Source organism: Danio aesculapii, chromosome 24 (assembly GCF_903798145.1).
Source record: "Danio aesculapii chromosome 24, fDanAes4.1, whole genome shotgun sequence".
Lineage (NCBI taxonomy): Eukaryota > Metazoa > Chordata > Actinopteri > Cypriniformes > Danionidae > Danio > Danio aesculapii.
The window spans coordinates 27051322-27073705 of record NC_079458.1 but is presented as its reverse complement, the minus strand read 5'-3'; the positions used below and the strand labels follow the sequence as shown (position 1 = coordinate 27073705).

At 33.9% G+C, this 22384-nt stretch overlaps 2 protein-coding genes across 3 annotated transcripts in view; both read right to left on the bottom strand.

The window, feature by feature from the left end:
• The window catches only part of LOC130218513 (fibrous sheath CABYR-binding protein), a 42584-nt gene extending 37185 nt beyond the window's left edge, over positions 1-5399 (bottom strand). For both annotated transcript variants that reach the window (XM_056450717.1, XM_056450715.1), the window contains exon 1: positions 5312-5399. The gene's annotated coding sequence lies outside the window, so the exon portion shown is untranslated. The remainder of the gene's footprint in view (positions 1-5311) is intronic.
• otulina (OTU deubiquitinase with linear linkage specificity a) lies at positions 27-5422 on the bottom strand. The gene is made up of 3 exons (XM_056450116.1): positions 5312-5422; positions 4971-5092; positions 27-459 (listed from the first exon to the last, which is right to left on the bottom strand). Exons 1-3 carry the CDS (start codon positions 5420-5422, stop codon positions 27-29), a joined length of 666 nt encoding a protein of 221 aa, XP_056306091.1.
• Positions 5423-22384: the final 16962 nt, after the last annotated feature.

The following is a 22384-nucleotide window of genomic DNA, read 5'->3' as shown; positions in this document are numbered from 1 at the left end:
TTAGCACACACAATCCTGAATCCACTTCAAGTGTCTATGAGCTGCTGAATGTGCAGTTTTAGCTCTTCGGGAAGCCCAAGTTCTGTTACAAAGTCCAAGCAGCGTTTCTGCAGCTCTCTGAGGCTCTCTCTTTTAGAGATAGAACCATGGGGGAGAACTCCTGTGGAACCTTTACTCTCAGCTCTGACGTTATCGCAACATTCATGATTCGCTCCATCTCTCCCACAGCAGTCCTCGTTGTTTGAGCATTTAGATTCTCCACCCTGGTTGGTTTGCTCAACATTTAGGTCCTCCATGTCATCCACCATCTCAGTCACACTAGGTATAGGCCTCTGCTGGGCTTTCCTCATGGCTTCCACCAGTTCATCCTCATGCGTCTCCAATCTCTGGAGCAAATCAGTGGCAGAGGCTAACTCGGGGCTTTCAGGCAGCTGAACCTGACACCAGCACCGCACCGCACTGTGAAAAACAATAAAAATACATTGTCAGAAACAACAGAAGACTGAAATGAATAATCTTTGTATTGTGATTGAAGTATAGTAGTAGTGACCCAATAGAAACAACTTATTGTCAGTGATAGGGACAGTGCACAATATTCGAAAACTTTAACATTGTGATAGATTTTGTTATTCCGCAATATGAATACAATTTCACCAGATAACTTGAACATCTCTATTTGTAAAGAACTGATCATTTTAGATTGATTGGCATGATTCTTTAGTGGGAGTGCATCAGCATAAAATCTAATAAACAATCTATTGAATAATAAAAATAGAAACTCATTATTTAAATGATATAAATATCAAAAAAAAATAAAAATAAATAAAATAATAATATTTAAGTTTTCAAACAGTACAATTTCATATTCCTATTAAAATCATTATACATAGGCCTCAAAAATAGAATGATAAATTATAAAACAAACAAAAGACAAATGTAACTTTTTATTTTATGATGTATATTGTGATAAGAATACAATTTAACCAGATCACTTAATATCTCTACTTGGAAATGGCATCTCCATAATATCTAATAAGCAATCTATAAAATTTTGGCGGATCCCAAACATGGTTTCGTTGTCTGTGCTATTTGCAGTGCATTTCTGTATTTGCACATGTTTAGTAAGAGACTGATGAATTATTAAAGTTTACTATTTGCATCTTCATAAAATCTAATAAAAAAATTAAAAAAATTATATATATATATATATATATATATATATATATATATATATATATACACTTTTTGGGGTCCCCTGACACATTTTCGTTGTGGTCTGTGCTATTTGCAGTACATTTCTGTGTTTGCATGTGTTGTCTTTTATTGCATAACAATCTATAAATACAATCAAGAAAAAGACACAATTGAAATGAAGTGTTTTATCATTTCCCTAGTCAAACATAATAAACAAAAATAATTCAATAAAATTAATCGTAGTTAAGGACACAAATGGTAAAATTTATTATACCTCAATGTTTTTAAAATCATTATACAATCACAGGCATCAAAAACACAAGTAATAAATTATAATACAAACTCAACATTGCATTTCCTGTGATGTGACTATTGCGAATATCGATGCTGAAACAATATATTGTGCAGCCCAAGTCAGTGATTGCTTTTTCTTCAAGCTCACACAAGTCTCTTTAATAAATTTAAAGATTTATAAGATTTTATACAATATTATATATGTGCATTTACATTAGATTAGTCAGTGCAGAAACCAAATCTGGAGCTTATCTAACAACATAACGGTCTAAGAACTAGTACATTCAAATTTATGATTTACAAAAATACAAATCTAAAAAAATAGGGGAAAAAAAAAGGAAAAATTTAGTTGAATTTTTAGTTGTATTTTTTTTTTTGCAATATTTTGCTTTAGTTGATTTGTATTATCTTTCAATTTCTAAAGATGTTTGGTGACTAAATTATTATTTTAATTAATATATCTGTTTAATAAATCTGTTTTGTTTAAATTCACCAAAATGCATTGCCTATATTCACAGAGAAATGGATAAAAATATTAATTGTCAAAATGGGGTGTACTCAATTATGCTGAGCACTGTACATTTACAGAGTAAATAAACAGATTCAGCGATAGGCTAAAAAAACCTGTCGAAATCTGTGGATTTCCTATGTGGTCTATTAGCATACATGTGATGTTGATCTTGTTATTGTTTTATTATGGTGTAAAGAAGTGAAAACAACACTAGGATTTCCTATTACGTGACACACACAAACAAAGATCTGCTGCAAAGATGAATGTCATCATCTCTGCCTGAACTGAATAGTAATGAGCAAGATGCAGACAAAAATCTGAGGGCAGGTACACTTAAAGAATTTTGTCCTGTTGTTGGTTTGTTTATTTTATTTTTTTATCTGTGCTCTGTTCATATTTCAGTCAAACCAAAACAGAGTTTGTTCAGAAGCAGACTGAGCCAGCTGAAAAGGCTTGTTGTTTAGTGCATAACATGGTTGGAGAGCAGTGCTCACAGACCACTAATAAACGAGAAGTGGTAGAGAGGAAGTCAGTCATTTTCTGTACAGAGTAGCAGAAGGGCTGTGGAATTCAAAATGCATTAAATGCAACCATCTGACTGGATGTGATGTATTGTAGTCAAAATTATAAGCTTCAGGATAAAAATACCAGTGTATTTTGACTAAATGTTATTAACATACTTTAATGAAAATAGAATGTTTTAAATATTTAAGGAAGATGTATCTTACAATCTTTTAATCTCAAATTATTTAACTAAAAATTATTAATTTATTACCTTGGAAAACATATGATGTGATACTCAAACATTGATCATTTTCATTCAAAGCATACATTTGACCATGGTGATAATTAGGTTTAATGAAATAAACCAGCAAAATTTAATTTTAAAATAAATATATATTTTGCACAAAGAAACAACCTCATCACAAACTCTGTGAATGTCTAGTTTTCCATGTCAGTGTACAGTATTTCATCTTAATAGCAGTAAAAAGTGTTTAGCAAAAAAGTATTCATAAAAGTGAAAAGTAGAAGATTCTTATCTTCTTATCTTATCTGTGTGTTTGAGTGTGCCTATAGTCAGTGTGCAAATTATACATTGACCATCAGTGGGGTCAAATTTTTCAGTAATGTTAGTTTGTGTAATACATCCTTCAATCATTTATATATTTATTCAAACTACATCTAATTTATTAATAAAACATATTTAAGTTTTCAGTGTTTTGAGAGAGTGTACTCTGACCTACAGTATCCTATGATTAGCTACTTTAGAGGTTACTGTAGGTCAAATGTATGCATCTAATTTGACTTTACTTTCAGGCTATATGTAGAAACAAACAACTATTTTACAAGAAAACAGTCTTGTGAACACTTAGGGCCCTATCATACACCCGGCACAATAAGGTGCAAGACGTGTTTCCATGACGTGTTGCTATTTTCAGACCAACGCAACCTTAATTTTCCCGTTTTCCACCACGTTGTTTAAATAGCAAATCCATTTGCGCCACTGTGTGGACTCATGGGTGTTTCGGTCTAGAAAAGAGGCGTGTTAAGGCGCATTGTTGGAGCGTTGTTATTTTGAGGTACTAAAGTTCTGCGCAAAACACATTACTTATGCGCCTCACTTACACATTGCTTAATACACGCAGGATGTACGGCAATACGCAAATATCTTTACATGAGAAAAATAATTAAAGGAATAAAATATTACAAAAATTATTACTTTCTACATAAATATAAAACCCACTACCTCCATGCCTTCATCTCGGGGGGCTTTTTTTGTATAGTGTTATTATTTTTTATCAGTATTATATATTATATGCATATTTATATTTGTTTTATTAAAAACAAGCTTAGATTTGTCCACCTGTCAGGCTTTGGACCAAATGGGGCATAGCATGTGTATTTGGATTCAACTCAGTTGTTTGACCACACTTCGTCATTACGGTTCATTTATTCATTTGCTGGAAATTAGAACTGAATTTAGAACTTTTTTTGTGCTTAAACAAAATTAATTATGTAGGCTAATGGATGTCTGTGTGTACAACACGTTTCCCTATCCACGAAAGAGAGAATAAAGGGAAAGTAAAGGTAGATTGGAGGAGGCTCATTCTTTATCCTCGTGCTGCAGATTCTCTGTTTAACTGTTTTCTCACTAGTAAAGTGTGCAGTTTTTCCACTTACAAAGTCCGCCATGTAAATGGCAAATGCGCCATGGCGCGACGTAACTGACTCTTAAAAGGAATGGGAGACGAGACTCTGATTGGTTTATTCTCAAAACACACCCATAACTCATTAAGAGATTAAGCACAACCCTGTTAGACCATGTGTATTTTTCTGTCCTTAATACAGCAAAAGTGGATTCGGACACGTTCTTAATGCTTTTGCGCCCTGCACTTTAGACTTTGCGCCTAGATCACTAAAATAGAGTTAACAGTAACAGTTAACAGAGATAACAGTTTCAATCTGTTAAATTAATTTTCTTTCCTGCATAGACTGATTAGCACAATTAAGCATTAATTTTTTTATTATTATGCATTTGCCATTAATTAAGGGGGTCAATCCCCCCCAGAATTCATGAAAACAAAAAAAATGATTTTTTATAATGTTGAGGTCATTTTAAAAGTCACCAAACTTCAAAATAAAATTTAGGGCATTTATACTTTTGACTACCAGGGCATTCTGAGAATGTAAAGTTACAATAATATAACCTTTCTGCTGCAATTCTGTTTGCTAGTATTGTTGGTTAATCTCATTATTATGCCATTGTTATGTGAATGTTCCTCAAATATCTATAATGACAGTAACGTATAATAATTATTATGAATCTGTAAAGACTAAAATTAAGTGTCACTCCAACTAAATGAATCCAAAAAGCTGTCAACTACACAAATATAATTAGGTCTCACTGATATGTGTTGGTGTGTAAAAACACCCTGAAATAATGACAAATAAGACAAAAGCACCTACTTACCTCATGATTCCCTTGAGCTGGCCGATGACAGTCATTTTAGTGGCTCCTTCTCTGTATCCCATGTTGAAACCAGTCTGTAGGGACGCTTCTTTCCCTGCATCAATGCCTTCTCTGAAACCATCCTGACAGAAAACCACATGGCAGTCGTTTCTAGACTGCGCTGCTTTCTCTAGCTATACACCCTGATTGTTGCTTTTGTCACCGGTTTTTGTAAGGACTTACAATCAACATATGAACGGTCTCATTTACATTCGAATAAAATAATATATTTAAAAAAGGATTTCAGCACACAAAACCATTTTAGTAAAAGGTTCGACGTTCATAAATGACTGTTCACATACCTTTACGCGTTTTTCCATGTTGTATTTCCATTCTTTGTTCTGCAGACTAATATCATCCACATCCTCGTCGAACACTTCCTCGCTAGAAGCCACTGATTTCAGCCACGACATGATGTTTCGAGGCGACGGTTAAACTCACTGACTTCGAACTCAATCAAAAGAAGGCGTCCGATGAGTAAAAGATGCTTGTTTCGGCCTTTGACAGGAACCATAAACCATATTCACATCCACGTGGTCATGTGACTGACGTCATCAGAGTGCATATTAAGCGATTTTCTTCTTCTGGTCGCTTCTGGGCTTATTTGCTCAGTATGTCGCCCCTTCTGGTCTGCCCGTGAAGAGCACGATTTTATTTAAAATGTGACGTCACAAACATTTAACAAGATGCCTTTGTACAGTAACCTAGTGGTTCTCATATATTTGATTCTGCCATGCAATGCTGTGAATTACTTTAATCTAAAAGACATTACTTTTTATTATAATAACCCAAAAGATAAACCCCTGGAACACATACTTTTTTTTTCTTACGTGGCAAATTTTTCATTCACAAACAGAAATTACCAAATAATTACCCATCCTTTGCTCATTGTAAACTATAATTTAACTCCCTCCTAAAATCACTTCATCTTATTAAGAATAAAAAAGATAAGATTCCTGAAATATTATACAGATGTATTTAAAGAAGATCCTCGATTTTAGCTGCTTTCCTTATGGCTATTTGTTTAATTAATTTCATTCATTTATTTAATTTTGTTTGTTTCATTTAGTCATTTTAGTATTATTATTTAATTATTATTAATACTGTAAAAATAATATTGTTATTATTTTCCCTTTCTATCTAATCGTGTTATTTGTGATTATAGTTTTTCTTATGACTATGTATATTATTGACCTTTTTTAAAATCTGTCTGTGATCCCTTGGACTTTGTTCTAATGTTCTTGTATTGTCAGTTAAAGCAATAACAAAAGATAAAGAAAACAGTTTGTATTAAATTATTAAATAATGGATATATATTGTAATAATGCACTATATAAAATTAAAAATGAAATATAAATAAAGACTATAATTTATGTAAAAAAATATGATTGAAACAAACAAATACATTCATTTATTTATTTTCTTTTTGGCTGTCCCTTTATTAATCAGGGGTCACCACAGCGGCCTGAACTGCCAACTTATCCAGCATGCTTTATGCCCGTCCAGCTGCAACCCATCAAACAACAAACAAATTAATCAAATATGATGTAAATGAATTAAGCAAATTGATAAATAAATGAAAATAAGATAATTAAATAATAAAATGAAGGGAGGGTAATATAAATAAAAATGATCATAAAAGACTCATTTATAACAAAAATCTTTTTAACCTGTGATATCCATCTGCATAAAAAAGAGGTGATATCACAAATATTTAACATAATAGTACGTCTATAACAACATCGTGTTCACGTTCTTAATTGAAATAGACACATTTGGATCTATTAAAGGGCACCTGTGGAAGTCAGAATTATTAACCCCCCCCCCCCCCCCCCCCCCCCCCCCCCCGAATTTTTAGCCCCCCTGCTTATTTTTTTCCCCAATTTCTGTTTAAGAGAGAGAAGATTTTTTCAACACATTTCTAAACATAATAGTTTTAATAACTCATTTCTAATAACTGATTTATTTTATCTTTGCCATGATGACAGTAAATAATATTGTACTAGATAATTTTCAAGACACTTCTATACAGCTTAAAGTTACATTTAAACAGCTAAAATGGGTTCATTAGATTAACCAGGTTAGGGTAATTTGGCAAGCTATTGTATAATGATGGGTTGATCTGTAGACTATTAAAAATGTATAGCTCAAAGGGGCTAATAATTTTGACCTTAAAATGTTTATACAAAATTAAAAACTGCTTTTATTCTAGCCGAAATAAAACAATTAAGACTTTCTCCAGAAGAAAACACATTATCAGACATACTGTGAAAATGTCATTTCTCTGTTAAACATCCATTGGCAAATATTTAAAAAAGAACAAAAAAAGTAAAAGGGGGCTAATCATTTTGACTTAAACTGTGTGATGGATACCAAAGTTTGTAAGCTGTTTGGACAAAACTGTGTGTAGGTATTGTGTTCACTGTCATATTGGAGTGGTATAAACACAATAAGATTTTTTTTCTTTTCCTGACGTTAAAACAGTATCCAAATCCCAGTGATTTTAAGGCCCACCGCAATGTGACATAGGAGTGCGTTTTTTTATCTGCCTACCGAATTGATTGACATGTGGCATGTTTTTACAATAACATGTTTACACATTTTTTTTTGCAAATAAACTGAGGTTAAAGTATTTGCATTTGTAACTCTGTTATTTTTAAAGGTTTAAAAGTTTAAAACAGTTTTAAAATAGAGCATGTTTGCAATAAAGAAAGTAAAACCGCAATCTAATTCTTAACCGCTATAATCACCATGGACGCATGGTGTCAGCAAAGACGCATATACAGTTGAAGTCAGAATTATTAGCCCCCCTTTGATTTTTTTTTTTTTCTTTTTTAAATATTTCCCAAATTAAGTTTAACAGAGCAAGGAAATTTTCACAGTATGTCTAATAATATTTTTTTTTCTCCTGGAGAAAGTCTTATTTGTTTTATTTTGGTTAGAATAAAAGCAGTTAAAAAAAAATATAAAAATTAGGCTGTATACTACTATATTGGAAAATATCTAGTCAAATGTTATTTACTGTCATCATGGAAAAGATAAAATAAATCAGTTATTTGAAATAAGTTATTAAAACTATTATGTTTAGAAATGTGATGAAAAAATCTTCTCTCCGTTAAACAGAAATTGGGGGAAAAAAGGGGGGGGGGGGGTAATAAATCTGATTTCAACTGTACGTGCATGTGTATTGCAAATGATATTTATGTGTGTGACTCATCGTTCCAGAGAGGCTTGAATACACTCCACCAGAAATAAACTTGGTATTTTTGACTATTGAGCTATTTTTGACTATTGAGTGTTTATCTGACGTAAAGCAGGAGAAGCAGACACGTCGGAACAGTGGGCGGGGAGAAGCAGTTCATTAGCATTTAAACCCACAGGCTGCAAAAACAGCAACACTGTAGTCAGACACAAAAATGGGCAGATTCTGGAGGCTATAAGAAATTATCTGATGGGCATTTTGAGCTGAAAATTTACAGACACATTCTGGAGACACCTTAGAATTATCTTACATCTTGTAAAAGGGGTAAAATAGGTACCCTTTAAATTGGTTAAAAAAACCAGAAAGTGATAGAAAAAAGGAACATTGCAATGTCTCTGATGCATAAACCTTTCCTCTGCAGTTGTTTCTCTTATATAATTATTTAATATGTATTGGTGTTTATTTAATTCATGTTTAGTTAAGCTATTTTTGTCATTGTTGTAATTAGTAATTGTATTCCTATGACAAAAAAAGTATATAGGTCTCAACTACGTTTTTGAAAGTTGCCAAAGGAGCATTACTTCAATAAAACTTTTGCATTCAAATAAAAAATATATACATAAACAAACAAACCAACATTAAGAGCATGCAATGTTAATGTACCATATAATTGAAATATGATGGGGGTGCTGGAGAAAAAGCATAAAAATGCATATTAATGTAAATTAATTAACAAATAATTTAATAAGTAAAATGTAAATACGATTGAAATAAGCAATCAAGCTAAACAAAACAAAAAAAGAAAGAAAGAAGAATAGCTGTGTCAAATTAATAAGTAATCTATATAAATTTATGACACAATAAAAAATGAAAATGTAAAATAAATGCAATAAATTATTATAAATAAAAATAAATACATTGAAACAAACAAAAACAAATTAGATTAAAATGAACAATCCAAATATGATGTAAATTAATAAAGCATACATTAAAATAATATGAAATAAAGGTACAGTATAGGCATATAAATCAATCATATTTAAGACCTATGTATAACATTATTTTATTGCATTTCCCAGTACAAATAGAATATATTATTATTATTATTTTATTATTATTATCATTATTATTATTATTTTACAAGAAACTATATTGATGCGTTTTACATTTAAGACTGTAAATTCCTAAATAGGCATCTTTAAAAACTGTACTGTGTTAGACCGCTAGATGACGCTAAAGGCATATTAATCTGTGTTTGGTTTTGAGGCTGGTTGAGCTGATGATCGGTCCGAGTCCTTTATGAGGAAGCCTACGATCAGTGTTTTAATGAATCGACTGTGATAATATATTCATTCCTTTTGCTTTCGGCTTAGTCCCTTTATTAATCAGGGCATCCAGGCCATTAATCCAACATATGCTTTTACGCAGCGGAAAAACTCATACACTCTTGCATTCACATACATACACTATGGTTAATTTAGCTAATTCAAATCGCGCATGGCATGTTTGGACTGTAGGGGAAACTCCACACAGAAATGCCAACTGAGCCAGCGACCTTTTTGCTGTGAGGAGACAAAAATGACAAAAATACAATCCTGCAATAGCCAATAATAACAGTGTAAACAATTGATCGGAAATGAAAGAATCTGACAATGACTGAAAGAACCATGAAATCAATATATTAATTAAAGTGTCAACATCACTTAAGAAACACCACTTTATTTACTTTATTTATTTCTCAAAAGTGTCATGTTTAATGAGGAATCTAATTAGTTTGGCTAGTCGAAGCTATTATGCTATATGCTAAACAGAGCGGTTATTATAATGTGAAGATGAATCCACCTCGACAGAACTGTGACCTTTACAATTATGCTAATTAAAACACTTCATTCATCTCCACTGCTATTTTGGGAAAGGGATAATTTTCAGGTATGCAACTTTTAAAACGAGTCGTTTGTCATCCTCAGAGGTGCCTAGCACAACGGTGAATTGTGCTTGATCCTGGTTATAAATTATGCCTCATAAAGGGTCCAATTTTTACAAGCTGGTGTGATGGTTCATACAGCGAAGTGGCGCAGCAGGTGAGAGTTTTATAAGAAGAATCATCCTCTGTTGCCCAGTGGGTAGAAATGTATCCATTTAGGGTTCTTTTCCTCACCGTTAGCACTTTGTTCAGTGCTGATATCAGTGTGGAAAATCCAAATTCATCACAGGTGCCGGGAACCCTCAGGAATTCATGGTGAAATTTAATTGAAAAACCACCAGCGAGCGATGCTGCTCTGTGGAAAAGCTAAGCAGCTAAGCAAGTTTCAGCTTATAGAAGACTTTCAGAGCAGAAGTAACAGAGATTATAACGTTTTAAAACACTTACACTATTATTGTCTTAACGATATATCTATATCTCATCAATTATAAGTATTTAAGTTGAATTAAGTATTTAAGGTGAATTAATTCTGAATTCAGCAGAGAATCACTATGATCCATTACAGTATTTGGAATAGGCCTAAATAAAACATTTGTTTATCCTGCATGTTTGATTTTAAAGAGTAAGAACTTATAATGTCAAATATTTATAAATACGCAAGTAATCTGTGAATATATTATTATGCATCAGTAAACAATTTATGTCACACTTTAGAATAAGGTATAATTTGTTAACATATTTACTAATATGAACAAAGACAGATCAGTGTGTGCAGCATTTATTAATAAACCACAAAACAGTAATGTGCGCACATCTGAGATTCTCAAAGGCAGGTGCTAGATCAAAAATAAACACAGTGGAAAAAGTCACAAGAAAATCAGCACGCTGCCACGTTAGCTCTCAGAAAACTTTTATTGTAACTGTTAGCAATAACAATAATAAAAACAGTTATAATAAAAAAAAAAACTGAGAGCTAAAGTGGCAGTGTGCTGATTTTCTTTTGGCTTTTTACTCATCATTTATTAATAACCATAATTAAGCATTTACTGATGCATTAACAAAATCCAAAGTAAAAATCCAGTCTTAAAATCAGGTCTTTATTTTTGGATCTTGTCATCTCAAATCTCTCTTCTATTTCTTATTGTAACAACCTTTTTGATAATATTAAAGGGTCGTATGTTAGGTCACTCTCACAGATTTTTTTTAAGAATGAGATTAAAGAAATATCTTTTAAAATTATTTATAGATTTTATCCAGTTAAACAATTTTTACAAAAATTCTAAAATGACATTGGCGTGTCTTGTTCTTTCTGTGAGACTTCTTCTGAGTCTGTTGCTCACTTGATTTGGCAATGTCCGTTTGTTAAATCTTTCTGGTCTGATGTTAATTATCTAATTGTCCAAAAGGTTTGTAGTGATTTTTCTTTAAGCTATAGACATACATTAACACATTTTTTACATACATTAATACATAAATGCAAATCTCAATGTAAGCCAAATTTTGTATTTTTTAAACAACAATTGGAACTGTACTTAAAAACAATCACGGAGTCTCATAACAAGAAAGCAATTAAACTTATAAAACATAATATTCTGCATTAATTTGTATTATTTTTTCATGTGCCCTCATTCATTTATTCATTTACTGTTCCCTTTTCTTTCTCATTGTCTTTCTTTTGCTTTATCTTTAATATATTTCTTTAAATATATTTAATATATTTCTTTAAAATTGCCACATTTCTCTTGTTGTGCAATATTTGTATTGCATGTGCTATACTTCTATCTGTTTGTGTTTCTATCTGTTGTAATAGCCTATTGTAATTGCAATAAAAAAAGAAAAAAAATCAAAATCCAAAGTTGTGTTTGCACTGTGAGTTAACATGAACAAACAATGAATAACTTTATTTTCATTTACTAACCCCAAAAAAATAAATCAATTCATCAAGAAATACTGTAACTAATGTTTTATTCATTGTTTGTTCATGTTAATGAATGCATTAACTAACATTAATTAATGGAACCTTGTTGTAAAGTGTTGTTATTTTACCTTAAGATAGACTTTGAGAACAGAAAGCATATTCACTTATAGGTATCTAAGTTTATTTCTATTTAGCATATTTTATTTATTTGTTTGATTTAGCTAATTAGGTACAGTAATAATAAATAATGTGAAATAATAAAATGTATAAATAATCTGACACATATTATTATTTATAATTTGAGAACTGAAAAATTTATTCACTCTCTGTGTCTTTAAAAATTATTCAGAAAATAATATATACATTTAAAACATTTTAAAATAAATAATCTGGTTTCTCTTTTTAAAGTGAGTTTCTATATAATTTAGCATATATTGATTATCTGTTTATTCAAATTTTGAGTAAAGTGTTTGAATATCTAAGATAAAGGAATTATAAACAAAATAGAAGGGATTGGCCTTATTTTTTATAATATAATTGTAATATACTTACATAAATATGCTAAAATAATTGCATATAAAATGATAGTTAAATGGTATATAGCTCAAACACTGTTTATTCTTTAAAAGCATGTTATTTTCTGGAGCAGTGTTTTGTGTTTTCTTCTTCATCTTTTGTACTCTGGTTCTGGAGATACGCTACAAGTGATGACAAACACATTACTCTCATCAATATTGCATTTTCCCTTTCTTTCCTGCGCACCACAGAGACAAAGAAAAGAGGTCCCTGCTTTATTTTAAGATGGGCTATTCTTCATCTCACGCTTTAAGGGAACACACAGGAGAGACGCAGCCAGTGGACAAATGCATTTCACCTTGCACAGAGTGCATTTGCAGGAGCCGGACAACAATGGCCCAGAGAATACTCGGGAGGGCTGCTGCGAAGGCCTGAAAATGGATTCCGAGGGGCCTGCATGAGGATGCCAGGCTTTCTGCCGCCACACCTTCCTCCAGCACGGCGCTCTGCCTTCCTCGCTCTCTCTCGCTCGCTCTCCAGGAGAGCAAAACAAGCAGCCGGGGCAATCACCTGACACATTTCCATCCAATTTCCACTGCCGAATGTGTTCATTTTCGGCCCTAATGGCATGTCATTTCAGCGGAGCCTTTGGTCAAGAATTAATCCTGGAATCAAAACAGATTTTCCGGGGAGCAATCTTCCATCAAGTATTGATTTTTTTACACTCACAGAGCCTGTACTCCCTAATTTAACCTGACAGCACACTGCACAATGGACTAGAGAGCACCTTGGCGACTCGCAGAGGGAACTCTCTTGCGTTTTCTCTTTCTCTCTTGCTCCCACTTTTCACCCTCTCACTCCCCCCCTTCCTCCCCACCTCCACCTCCTTTTGAGCAGCTTTTCAAAAAGTCAGGGAGAAAAGGAGAATTTCCAGGAGAGAGCTTTAAAAACAAAGGACTTTGCGATGGTTACGTGCAAGGATGATGGGAGATGCAGTCACTGTTTTACCTCTAATTATGCTTTCAAGCGCACCGCGTCTGAGGCGTGGAGCAGCGAGAAGGGCTCTAGGAAAAGGAAAAGAGGGAAATTAAAAGAAAGAAGAAAAGGGGGAAAGAGAGAGGAGTGTTTTCCAGGGGCTATCAGGTATCATTATGGGCCTGTTGACATCCAGGACTCTCTGTGCAATGCACCTCTAAGATTTTCTCCTCCTCCTGCAACCATTTTCTTGCTCTGAGTGGGTGAAAAGGGTTTCATCAGGGCCTGGAGTGGAGAAGAGGGGGGACAGGAGAGTCCGAATGTTCAGGGTGCAGCTGACCACTAATGAGTAGACCCTCCTGAAAGGGCTTCCAAAATCCACTATAGCCTCAACCTGTCTCCTGGCAGAGGTTTTCCAGCTCATTTTGACACACTCGTTGTCTCTCGGTTGACACAGAAAAGTCTTTAAAGTGATCCCTAATGCTGTTTTAAATTAAAAACAATGTCATTTGAAACAAAAAAATGATGCATTCTAAATTAAAGGAATATTTAAAGGGATTGTTTGCCCAAAAAATGAAAATGAACTCATTTACTTACCCTTGTGTGGTTTTAAACCGATATAAATTTTTGTTGTTGTATCTAGACATGGAATGATAACTGTTTTCAAGGTATACCACGGTTTGGAAAAGTCAAGGTTTTAAAACCACCAAGATTTTCTATTTTACCGTTCCTATATGTAAGTATATGTAAGATTTTTGTTTTACGTCTTGTTTCGTTTTTAGTACAACAGTATCGCTAGCAAAAAAGATATCCAAAGATGCTGTTTTAAATTGTAACAAAATCTGTGATTCATTTGTATTATTTAACCTATATGTTTAAAACGTTTTTTAAACCAATAAAATATTTTAAATGCTTCTCAAAATAAAATATAAAAAAAGGTTTTGTTTTTATACCCAGACATTTTAAAAAAACATATTTTGGAGCAGTAATCACAATACCGTCAAGCCATGATATTTTTATTCAAGGTTATCATACCATCAGAATCTTATACCGGCCCATGCCTAGTCGTAGATTGTCATTGATTGTCATAGTAAGAGACGGTTACATGTTTCCAACAGAAAAATCAATAAGTAAATGATGCCAGAATTTTTAGTTTTGGGTGAATTATCCCTATAAGATTGACATGGAATGAAAATGTCACATTCATTAAGTCATAAGTTGAAGTCATCATTTGCTGACACTTTAGAACTATACATTACTGTAATGCCGCATATTATTTTTCATACCTCAAAAGGAGATGTTAAGGATGTGGCTCACACATTATTTAAATATACAATCACACTCTTAACAGATTAATAACTAAAAATAGCTCAATAAACTATTAATTAGCTGCTTATTAATAGTAGAAATATGGTTTAAGTAGATTTGTGGTAGGATTAGGGATGTAGAACAAGATCATTCTATAAGTATTAATAAACAGCTATGATCTTATAAGAAGGTAATTGGCCAGTACTGGTAACTGTTCTTTAAACTAAAGTGTTAGCAAAATATCTAGCTTGTATTGGTTATAAACAATGGCAGTAAATATTGACAAGCATTACACTTAAAAAAAAATCTAAGATTCAAACGAATGGTCCCATAGAAGGGTACTGGTACTGCCGATTGCAACCGAGGCTCATTTTGATTAGGTACCCCTATATACAATTCTAGAGAGAGCAAAATACGTCCTTGGAGCTCATTTTTTTTTTTTGCAGTTTTTGTTTTCGCGAATCCACCAGAGGCCGCTGTGTACGCTTTTTTCAGATCTCAAATTTCCACCAGAGGCTGCTGTCGACTGACTGATGTACTGACTGACTAAACGATCGATCCCGCCACATCCACCTTCCCTAAACCTAATCATTAGTGTTTGAAAAAGCACCGATTGACTCGCCCACCCTCTTCCCTAAACCCAACCGTAGTGTTTTAAAAACAAGTCCAGATAAAGAAAAGCCCCCTGATTTTTACCATGGTTTCAGAATTTACCTCATTCTCACCTTGTTCTTTACTTGTTTATTTTATTTTTTAGTTTTAGTTTTTGTCTTACCTGCATTCTGAAACAGTTCTTCACCGGACTTGAACCCCATTGTCGCTGTCAACTCTGCTCTGCATCTCAAGCTACCAGACAAACTGGTTTCAGCGGAAAAGCCGTCCATACGGCGAGAAATGGAACGCCATCATACCACCCCTTATCGTTCGTTTTTAAAGATGAAATGTAGCCATACATACTTCTGGCTACATAATTCGCGATCTCAAGAAATGTATATAGGGCTATGTTTTCAGAATGAGCCTATGTTGGCTGGTTCAGTGAGTTCCTTGACATTGTCTTTAATGTCAATCTTTTTCTTGAATGGGTCGGAGTTAATTGCAGAGCAAATATTTCACTAATAGTGTTTCATGAACACACTGTCGACCACAAAGACAAACAGACAAGGTCAGGATTTTCTTTAAATAACATATAGAGTTTAGGTTTCTTTAGAAAACCCAGTTGTATTAATTCCAAAACTGTTTGAATGTAAGAAATGTTGCATAAAATCATTCTTTGAAACCTTTAACAAAAGATTATTGTTTTTTTTGTTTTGTTTCTATTTCTTCAATGTGGTCAAAAATGTATTGAAAGTATATAGCATTGAAACAACATCATAAGTGAGTAAATATGTTGTAAAATGCTCTTATTTGATTAAAATGTGGGTAAGTAGCACACAGTGTAGTTTAATTTTCTTGGTGAGCTTACCGTTAAACTCAACCCCTTACTAACAAACTTTTATTCATTTTCAGGATTATTTTGATTGAGGATATGCAAATTAATGGTTACACTTTGGTTATTATTAGTTCATTACTAACATGAACAATACATGTACAGCATTTTTTGTCTAAGAAAATATTTTTTTTCAGAGAATTTCAGTAGACATCTGACAAAGAAAGCTGTGACGGAAATCAACTGTTTGTGTTTCTCATCAGTAATAGCAGGTGTTCATCATCAATGCTCAATCAACACTTAATCACTTAAATACATCATTACTTTAACATAAAAGAAGTAAATTCACAGTACTCATATAGATTAGTTTTTGAACTTAAATGGTTTGTAACAATCGGTTTCCTCAAACGGTTTGAGTTGCCTTAACTTATTGAGTTTTACAGTACTCAGTTTAAGTTCTCTTCATTTATTGGGTTTTACTGTGCTCAAATTGCTTCGTTTACTCAAATGGATTAAGTTCTCAGTACTCATTAGGATTAGTTTTTTTAACTCAAATGGTTTGTTGCAATCAGTTTCCTCAAATGGTTTGTTACCTTAACTTTATGTTCGAATTGTTTCATTTTACTGTGACTGAAGTCAGCTATAGTTTTGTGTTTTTCTCAGTGATTCGGCTTGTTAACAGCAGGTGTTTATCATTAATGCTCAATCAACACTTACTTAATCACTTAATTATTTCAACTTAAATGGAGTAAGTTCACAGTACTCATATAGATTCGTTTTTGAACTTAAATGGTTTGTAGCAATCGGTTTCCTCAAATGGTTTGAGTTGCCTTAACTTATTGGGTTTTACAGTACTCAGTTGTTTTGAGTTCTCTTCATTTATTGGGTTTTACTGTGCTTAAATTGCTTCATTTACTCAAATGGATTAAGTTCTCAGTACTCATTAGGAACTAGTTTTTGAACTTTGTTTGGTTTGTTGCAGACGGTTTCCTCAAATGGTTTGAGTTACCTTAACTTGGTGGGTTTTACAGTGTATTAATGTATTATTCAAATCCAAATTTAGGCTTGCTAACATTAATTAAGGCACTGTGCGTTAATATGAACTTTATTTCCGTTAACCAACAATAACAAAAATGAATAAATACTGTAATATATGTATGGTTAATTGTTTATGTTAGTAAATACATTAGGATAAACCAAATTAATATTCGATGAAATGATTTTCATTTTTGATGCAAAAACAGTGCGCACTTTACATTTGTAGTTTAGTTCTCTTGAAAGAAAATGATACATAGAACATTTTATTTATATTTTCATAAACTATTTTTAATTTTCATTTGCTAAAAATAATGTAAAAATAGAAATTATCGTTGCAACCCAGGCTCATTCTGAAAACGTACCGCTATATACATTTGCTGTTCTCACATAAATCCACCAGAGGCTGCTGTGTACATTTTTTGAGATTTCAAATTTCTCTCACAAGAGCTATTCACGCCTGCTGTTCTCGTGTAAATCCACCACAGGCCGCTGTCGACTGACTGACCCACCCTCCTCCTTCCCTAAACCTAACCAATAGTGTTTTCAAAAGCACAGATTGACCCGGCCACCCACTTCCCTAAACCCAACCGACAGTTTTAAAAAGCAATCCAGAAAAAGAAAAACCCTCGTCTGATTTTTACCACATTTTCCGATTTTACCACATTCTCACCCTGTTGTTTACTTGTTTGTTTTATTTTTTGGCTTCTGCTTTTGTCTTACCCACTTTCTGAAACCGTTCTTTGCCAAATTTAAACCCCATCATCGTGGTCAACTCCTCTCTGCGCTCTGCGTACATGGCGAGCTAACTGGACAAACTGATAACAGCGGGAAAGCCGTCCATACAAAGGTAAGGGGTCAGCTAGTAAGCGTGAAAAGAAAAGGCGTCATACCACCACGTATCGTTCGTTTTAAAGATGAAGTCCATCCATATGTATTTCTGGCTACATATTTTGAGATGTCCAGATACATATATAGGGCCACGTTTTCAGAACGAGCCTGTGTTGAAATTATCAAATGAAAATTAGGCCTATATTTTATCAGCAGAAAAACACTAATACATATATTTTTGGATTCTTTCAGGTAGTAGCTATACACCATTTTGGATTGCATCCCGGAGCTCATGGCGTTTTGTTGTTGGCCGCTCTCACCTTAAATTTCTGCTTACTGAACGCTAAAACGCGGCTTTAGCTGCTAAAGATAAATGGAGCGGAGGGCAATTGGATCTGTTGTCCCAGTCACATCTCCATCAGCATCAGAGGCAGGGGCATTATTTACCCTGTTGATAATGGAGAGGAGAGATGGACGGAGGGAGAGCATTGGGACGGGAGCCCATCCACTGACACCTCAGACAGGCTGTGAGCATCGGTAATTGCCCCTCCGGAGGCAACAAGGTGTGCACAAACAGCAGAGATGCCTGAGTGGCTATATATTTGTGTATGCGCCTCGGAGTGTGCAAGGTAGACGCGTTTGAGGGATACGGCGACAGTTCATTTTCCGAGAACATCGTCCCGCCACACGTCCAGCGCTGAGGAGATAAGCCAAGAGAGCACCTCGCCGCTGATGGAAAAACAAAAAGAACAATTTAAAAGCATCGGGATCGCACAAACACACGCGCACATTCACCCGCAGCCGAATATTCTCTCTCACTTTCCTTTTCAGAGTGTCTTGACTGATATTGAACAGTAATCCATTTGAGCTGCTGACATTTCATAATGTTTTCTTCTCTCTTGTCTTCCTTCTCTCTTTCTCTCTCAGGGCAATTTCTGACACTTGGAAGTTGAACAGAAACGTGTTCCACTGAAGCAAGCAGTAAATATGAGAGGATTCTGCTTTTGAAAAGCAGCGTGAAGTCTAGCGTGAGGATAATTATTGCTTTCACTGCCCTGAACAAATCGATCCAGATACGCCGCATTATCGAGACTTCTGCTTTTAGGAGAAGTTGGTCCACAAGCAGGACGCGCTTCTGCTTTTCATAAAGGATAAGAAAATATTACAGAAAACAGAATGAAAACAGGCATTGGTGCATTCACGTAATTTATCTTGCACTGAAGTTCTTACAAATTACAGCTGGGAAAAAACAGCTTGCAGGAATAGATTTGTTTTATGAAATGTATTGGTAAAAGACTTTACGGAAGTTATGTGAAGCTATTTAGTTGGTATCTTGGTTAGTTTAGACAAGATTCATTTTTATTTAGCTCTAGTTGTACTGGTTTCCAAAGTGGGGGTAGCAGAACAATGAGCCCTCAGGTCCCTTAGTGATTTCCAAAAGCCAAATAAATTTGATTAAACTATTAGAATTACCATATTTTACTCATAACCTACAGAAGATAAAAATAGTAGTTGATAGTTACATAAAAAACAACATGCAAATAAAAAGACATCAGCCTTTCAATTTATTTTTTATCGGATTGGTGTGTTGATGTTAGATTAACAACACAGCAATATCGTCAGCTGCAGCAGATTGATTTTATAGCACCAGATTAAACTTTCTGACATCTTTATAGCAATTAAATACATTAAAAAAATAAATACAGGCCACAACTGAACATTGAGGATGATCTCCAAGTGACAGTCTCCAAAATTAAACCAAGAATTGTGTTGCAAACATTGTGATTACCAGTCTCGTTAGGTGAGGTTAATATTAACTTAAACAAATTAATAAATGACAATGAAAAAGGGTTGTTGTTAGACCATTGCACTTTTTGTGTTGTCAATATGCTCCTGTTTTTAAAGGCCTATTTGTATATTTATAACCCCGCAAGGCCAGAGGATGTTTGGGGTCACGAGTCATTGGCATTGTTATTTTAGAAATCGCGGGCTGAAAAGTTTGGAAACCCAATCCACTGCATGGATAAGAAGGAGAGTTCATACCAAACAGCTGCACGGGTTTATCCTGAATGCAAGGTTTATTTCAGGAAATCAGTGGCATTTTGATACTTTCCCTTTGATACTGCAGCCACCTAAAACAGACTTTATAAATGCAAAACAGGTTCACTGTGAAAACCTACCAGGTATACATTTCTGGAGAGCATGAATTATGTAGCCAGAGGTATGTATGGCTGCATTTCGTCTTTAAAACGCACGCTACAGGGCGGTATGACACCACAGACGACTTCTGTTTGTTTTCGCGCTACCAGCTTGCGCTTACCGACATGTGGACGGCTTTACCGCTGTTACTAGTTTGCCCGGGAGCTCGCCATATATGTCAGTTGGCTTGAGACGCAGAGAGGAGTTGACCGCGACAACGTATTTAAATTTAATATTAAGCCTTGAAGGGCAAATGCTTTTTTTATTTTATGGGGCATATAATTCAATAAATATAATTCAATAATTCATTAAAAGCATAAAATGTAATAAATATTACCATATAAATTATATAAAATTAAAAGCTGCACAGGAAAAAATATTTAGCACAGCCTTGTATGCTTAATTTTAAAAGAAAAAATATTCATCCTAAAACATGAAATAAATGTTACAGAAAGCAAAAATGTAACTTTTTCAAGCGTCAACATATTGTTACAACACCAACTTATATATTTTTGATTGTATTTCTTGATAAGTAATGCTTCAGTGAATGATCTGCCAGATAGAACCTTATAATTCCAAGTGGAAAATTACTTTTCAGAATTAGAAGGTTCTATCTGCATTTATTGTGGTTATTTCACTCCAATTTGCAAATGTAAGAGAGCTTTGATAATTTACATTTAGAGAACCCTTAGGGTCTCTGTCATGTTAATGTATGAAAGAGAACTGTTACACACATGTTGTTTGCTATATAGAAGGCAAAAACTTTGAAGCTCAATATCTCAAAATCATTGAGAACGCAGATAGAACCTTATAATTCTAAGGTGACGATATATCTCATATAGGTTATTTCCATGTGGGAAAGAAAATACAGTGGTCAGGAAGTGCAAAAAAACATTACAAAGTGTAAAACACTTTTACGAAGCTCGAGACAAATTTACATTTTGAAAAACATTTTTACCTATCATAAGCCACAATTACATTGCAAAAACTATTTTACCAAGGACGAAACAAATTAACACTTTAGAAAAAAATTAACAACACGCAAAACCCTTTTACCAGTCCCGAAACAAATTTACAATTACAGATTGTTTACGCAAAGGGAATGTACCACACATCGGAAGTGACGCAGAATGTACCACACACCGGAAAATATCAGCTCGTATGTGACTTTGTAGACACAGGTTATCACGAGTCCAAAAGCACAGGATAACATGAGTCTACAACTATAAAAATCATGGTTTGATCAACTGCGATAAAACATTGTTTTGTCATTTAGAGCTATTCTGAGAAAATACCAGGGTGAGAGTATGTAGAAACATGTAAACGCAAGTACATGGAAACAAGTTAACACGAGTCCACAACCAAAGCACGACTTATATTGACTGATAAAAAAATCAAAACCGGCCTCAACATGTATACTCTGGAATAGCTCAGTTAAGATAGGTTGATAGAAACGTGTGTTGAAACTTTTGACTTGGGTTCGAATCCCGTTGATGACATGCAAATTATAATTAATTCCTTACATTAATTTTGGTTATATACTGTTCTGCCACACAAATATTAAAATCAACAATGTTTACAATGACACTGACACCAAGTAATAAGAATATTTATTTGGTGTGGGCATGTTTTGTTGCTGTGAAAAAGTGACAAATCTGGCAATCTGAAAACATGAATAGTTTACATCTGGAAAGGGTCCCCAGCTAACACGGTCACCATTTAAACCGTAACACCGGCTTTGTTCTGTTCACGTTTAAGAGTCCTCAAGCAGATGTTTACACCATGTAGACTTGACATCATATCCACGGTTACAGCATACCAGTGGCCCTTGTTAAAATTTTGAACACATTGATCCAGTTGGCTGGTGTTTCCGTCTGGTCAGCGTCCTTTATAAACTTCAAACACCGACCACACGTAAAGCAAAACAACGTTAAGCTGCTAATGTTTTTGCCACAAAATGGGCAAAACATTTCTTGACCGCAGTCCATGTTTGGTCACCAGAAACTTTATTTACACCATGTAAGGCTAATGTTAACTAGCC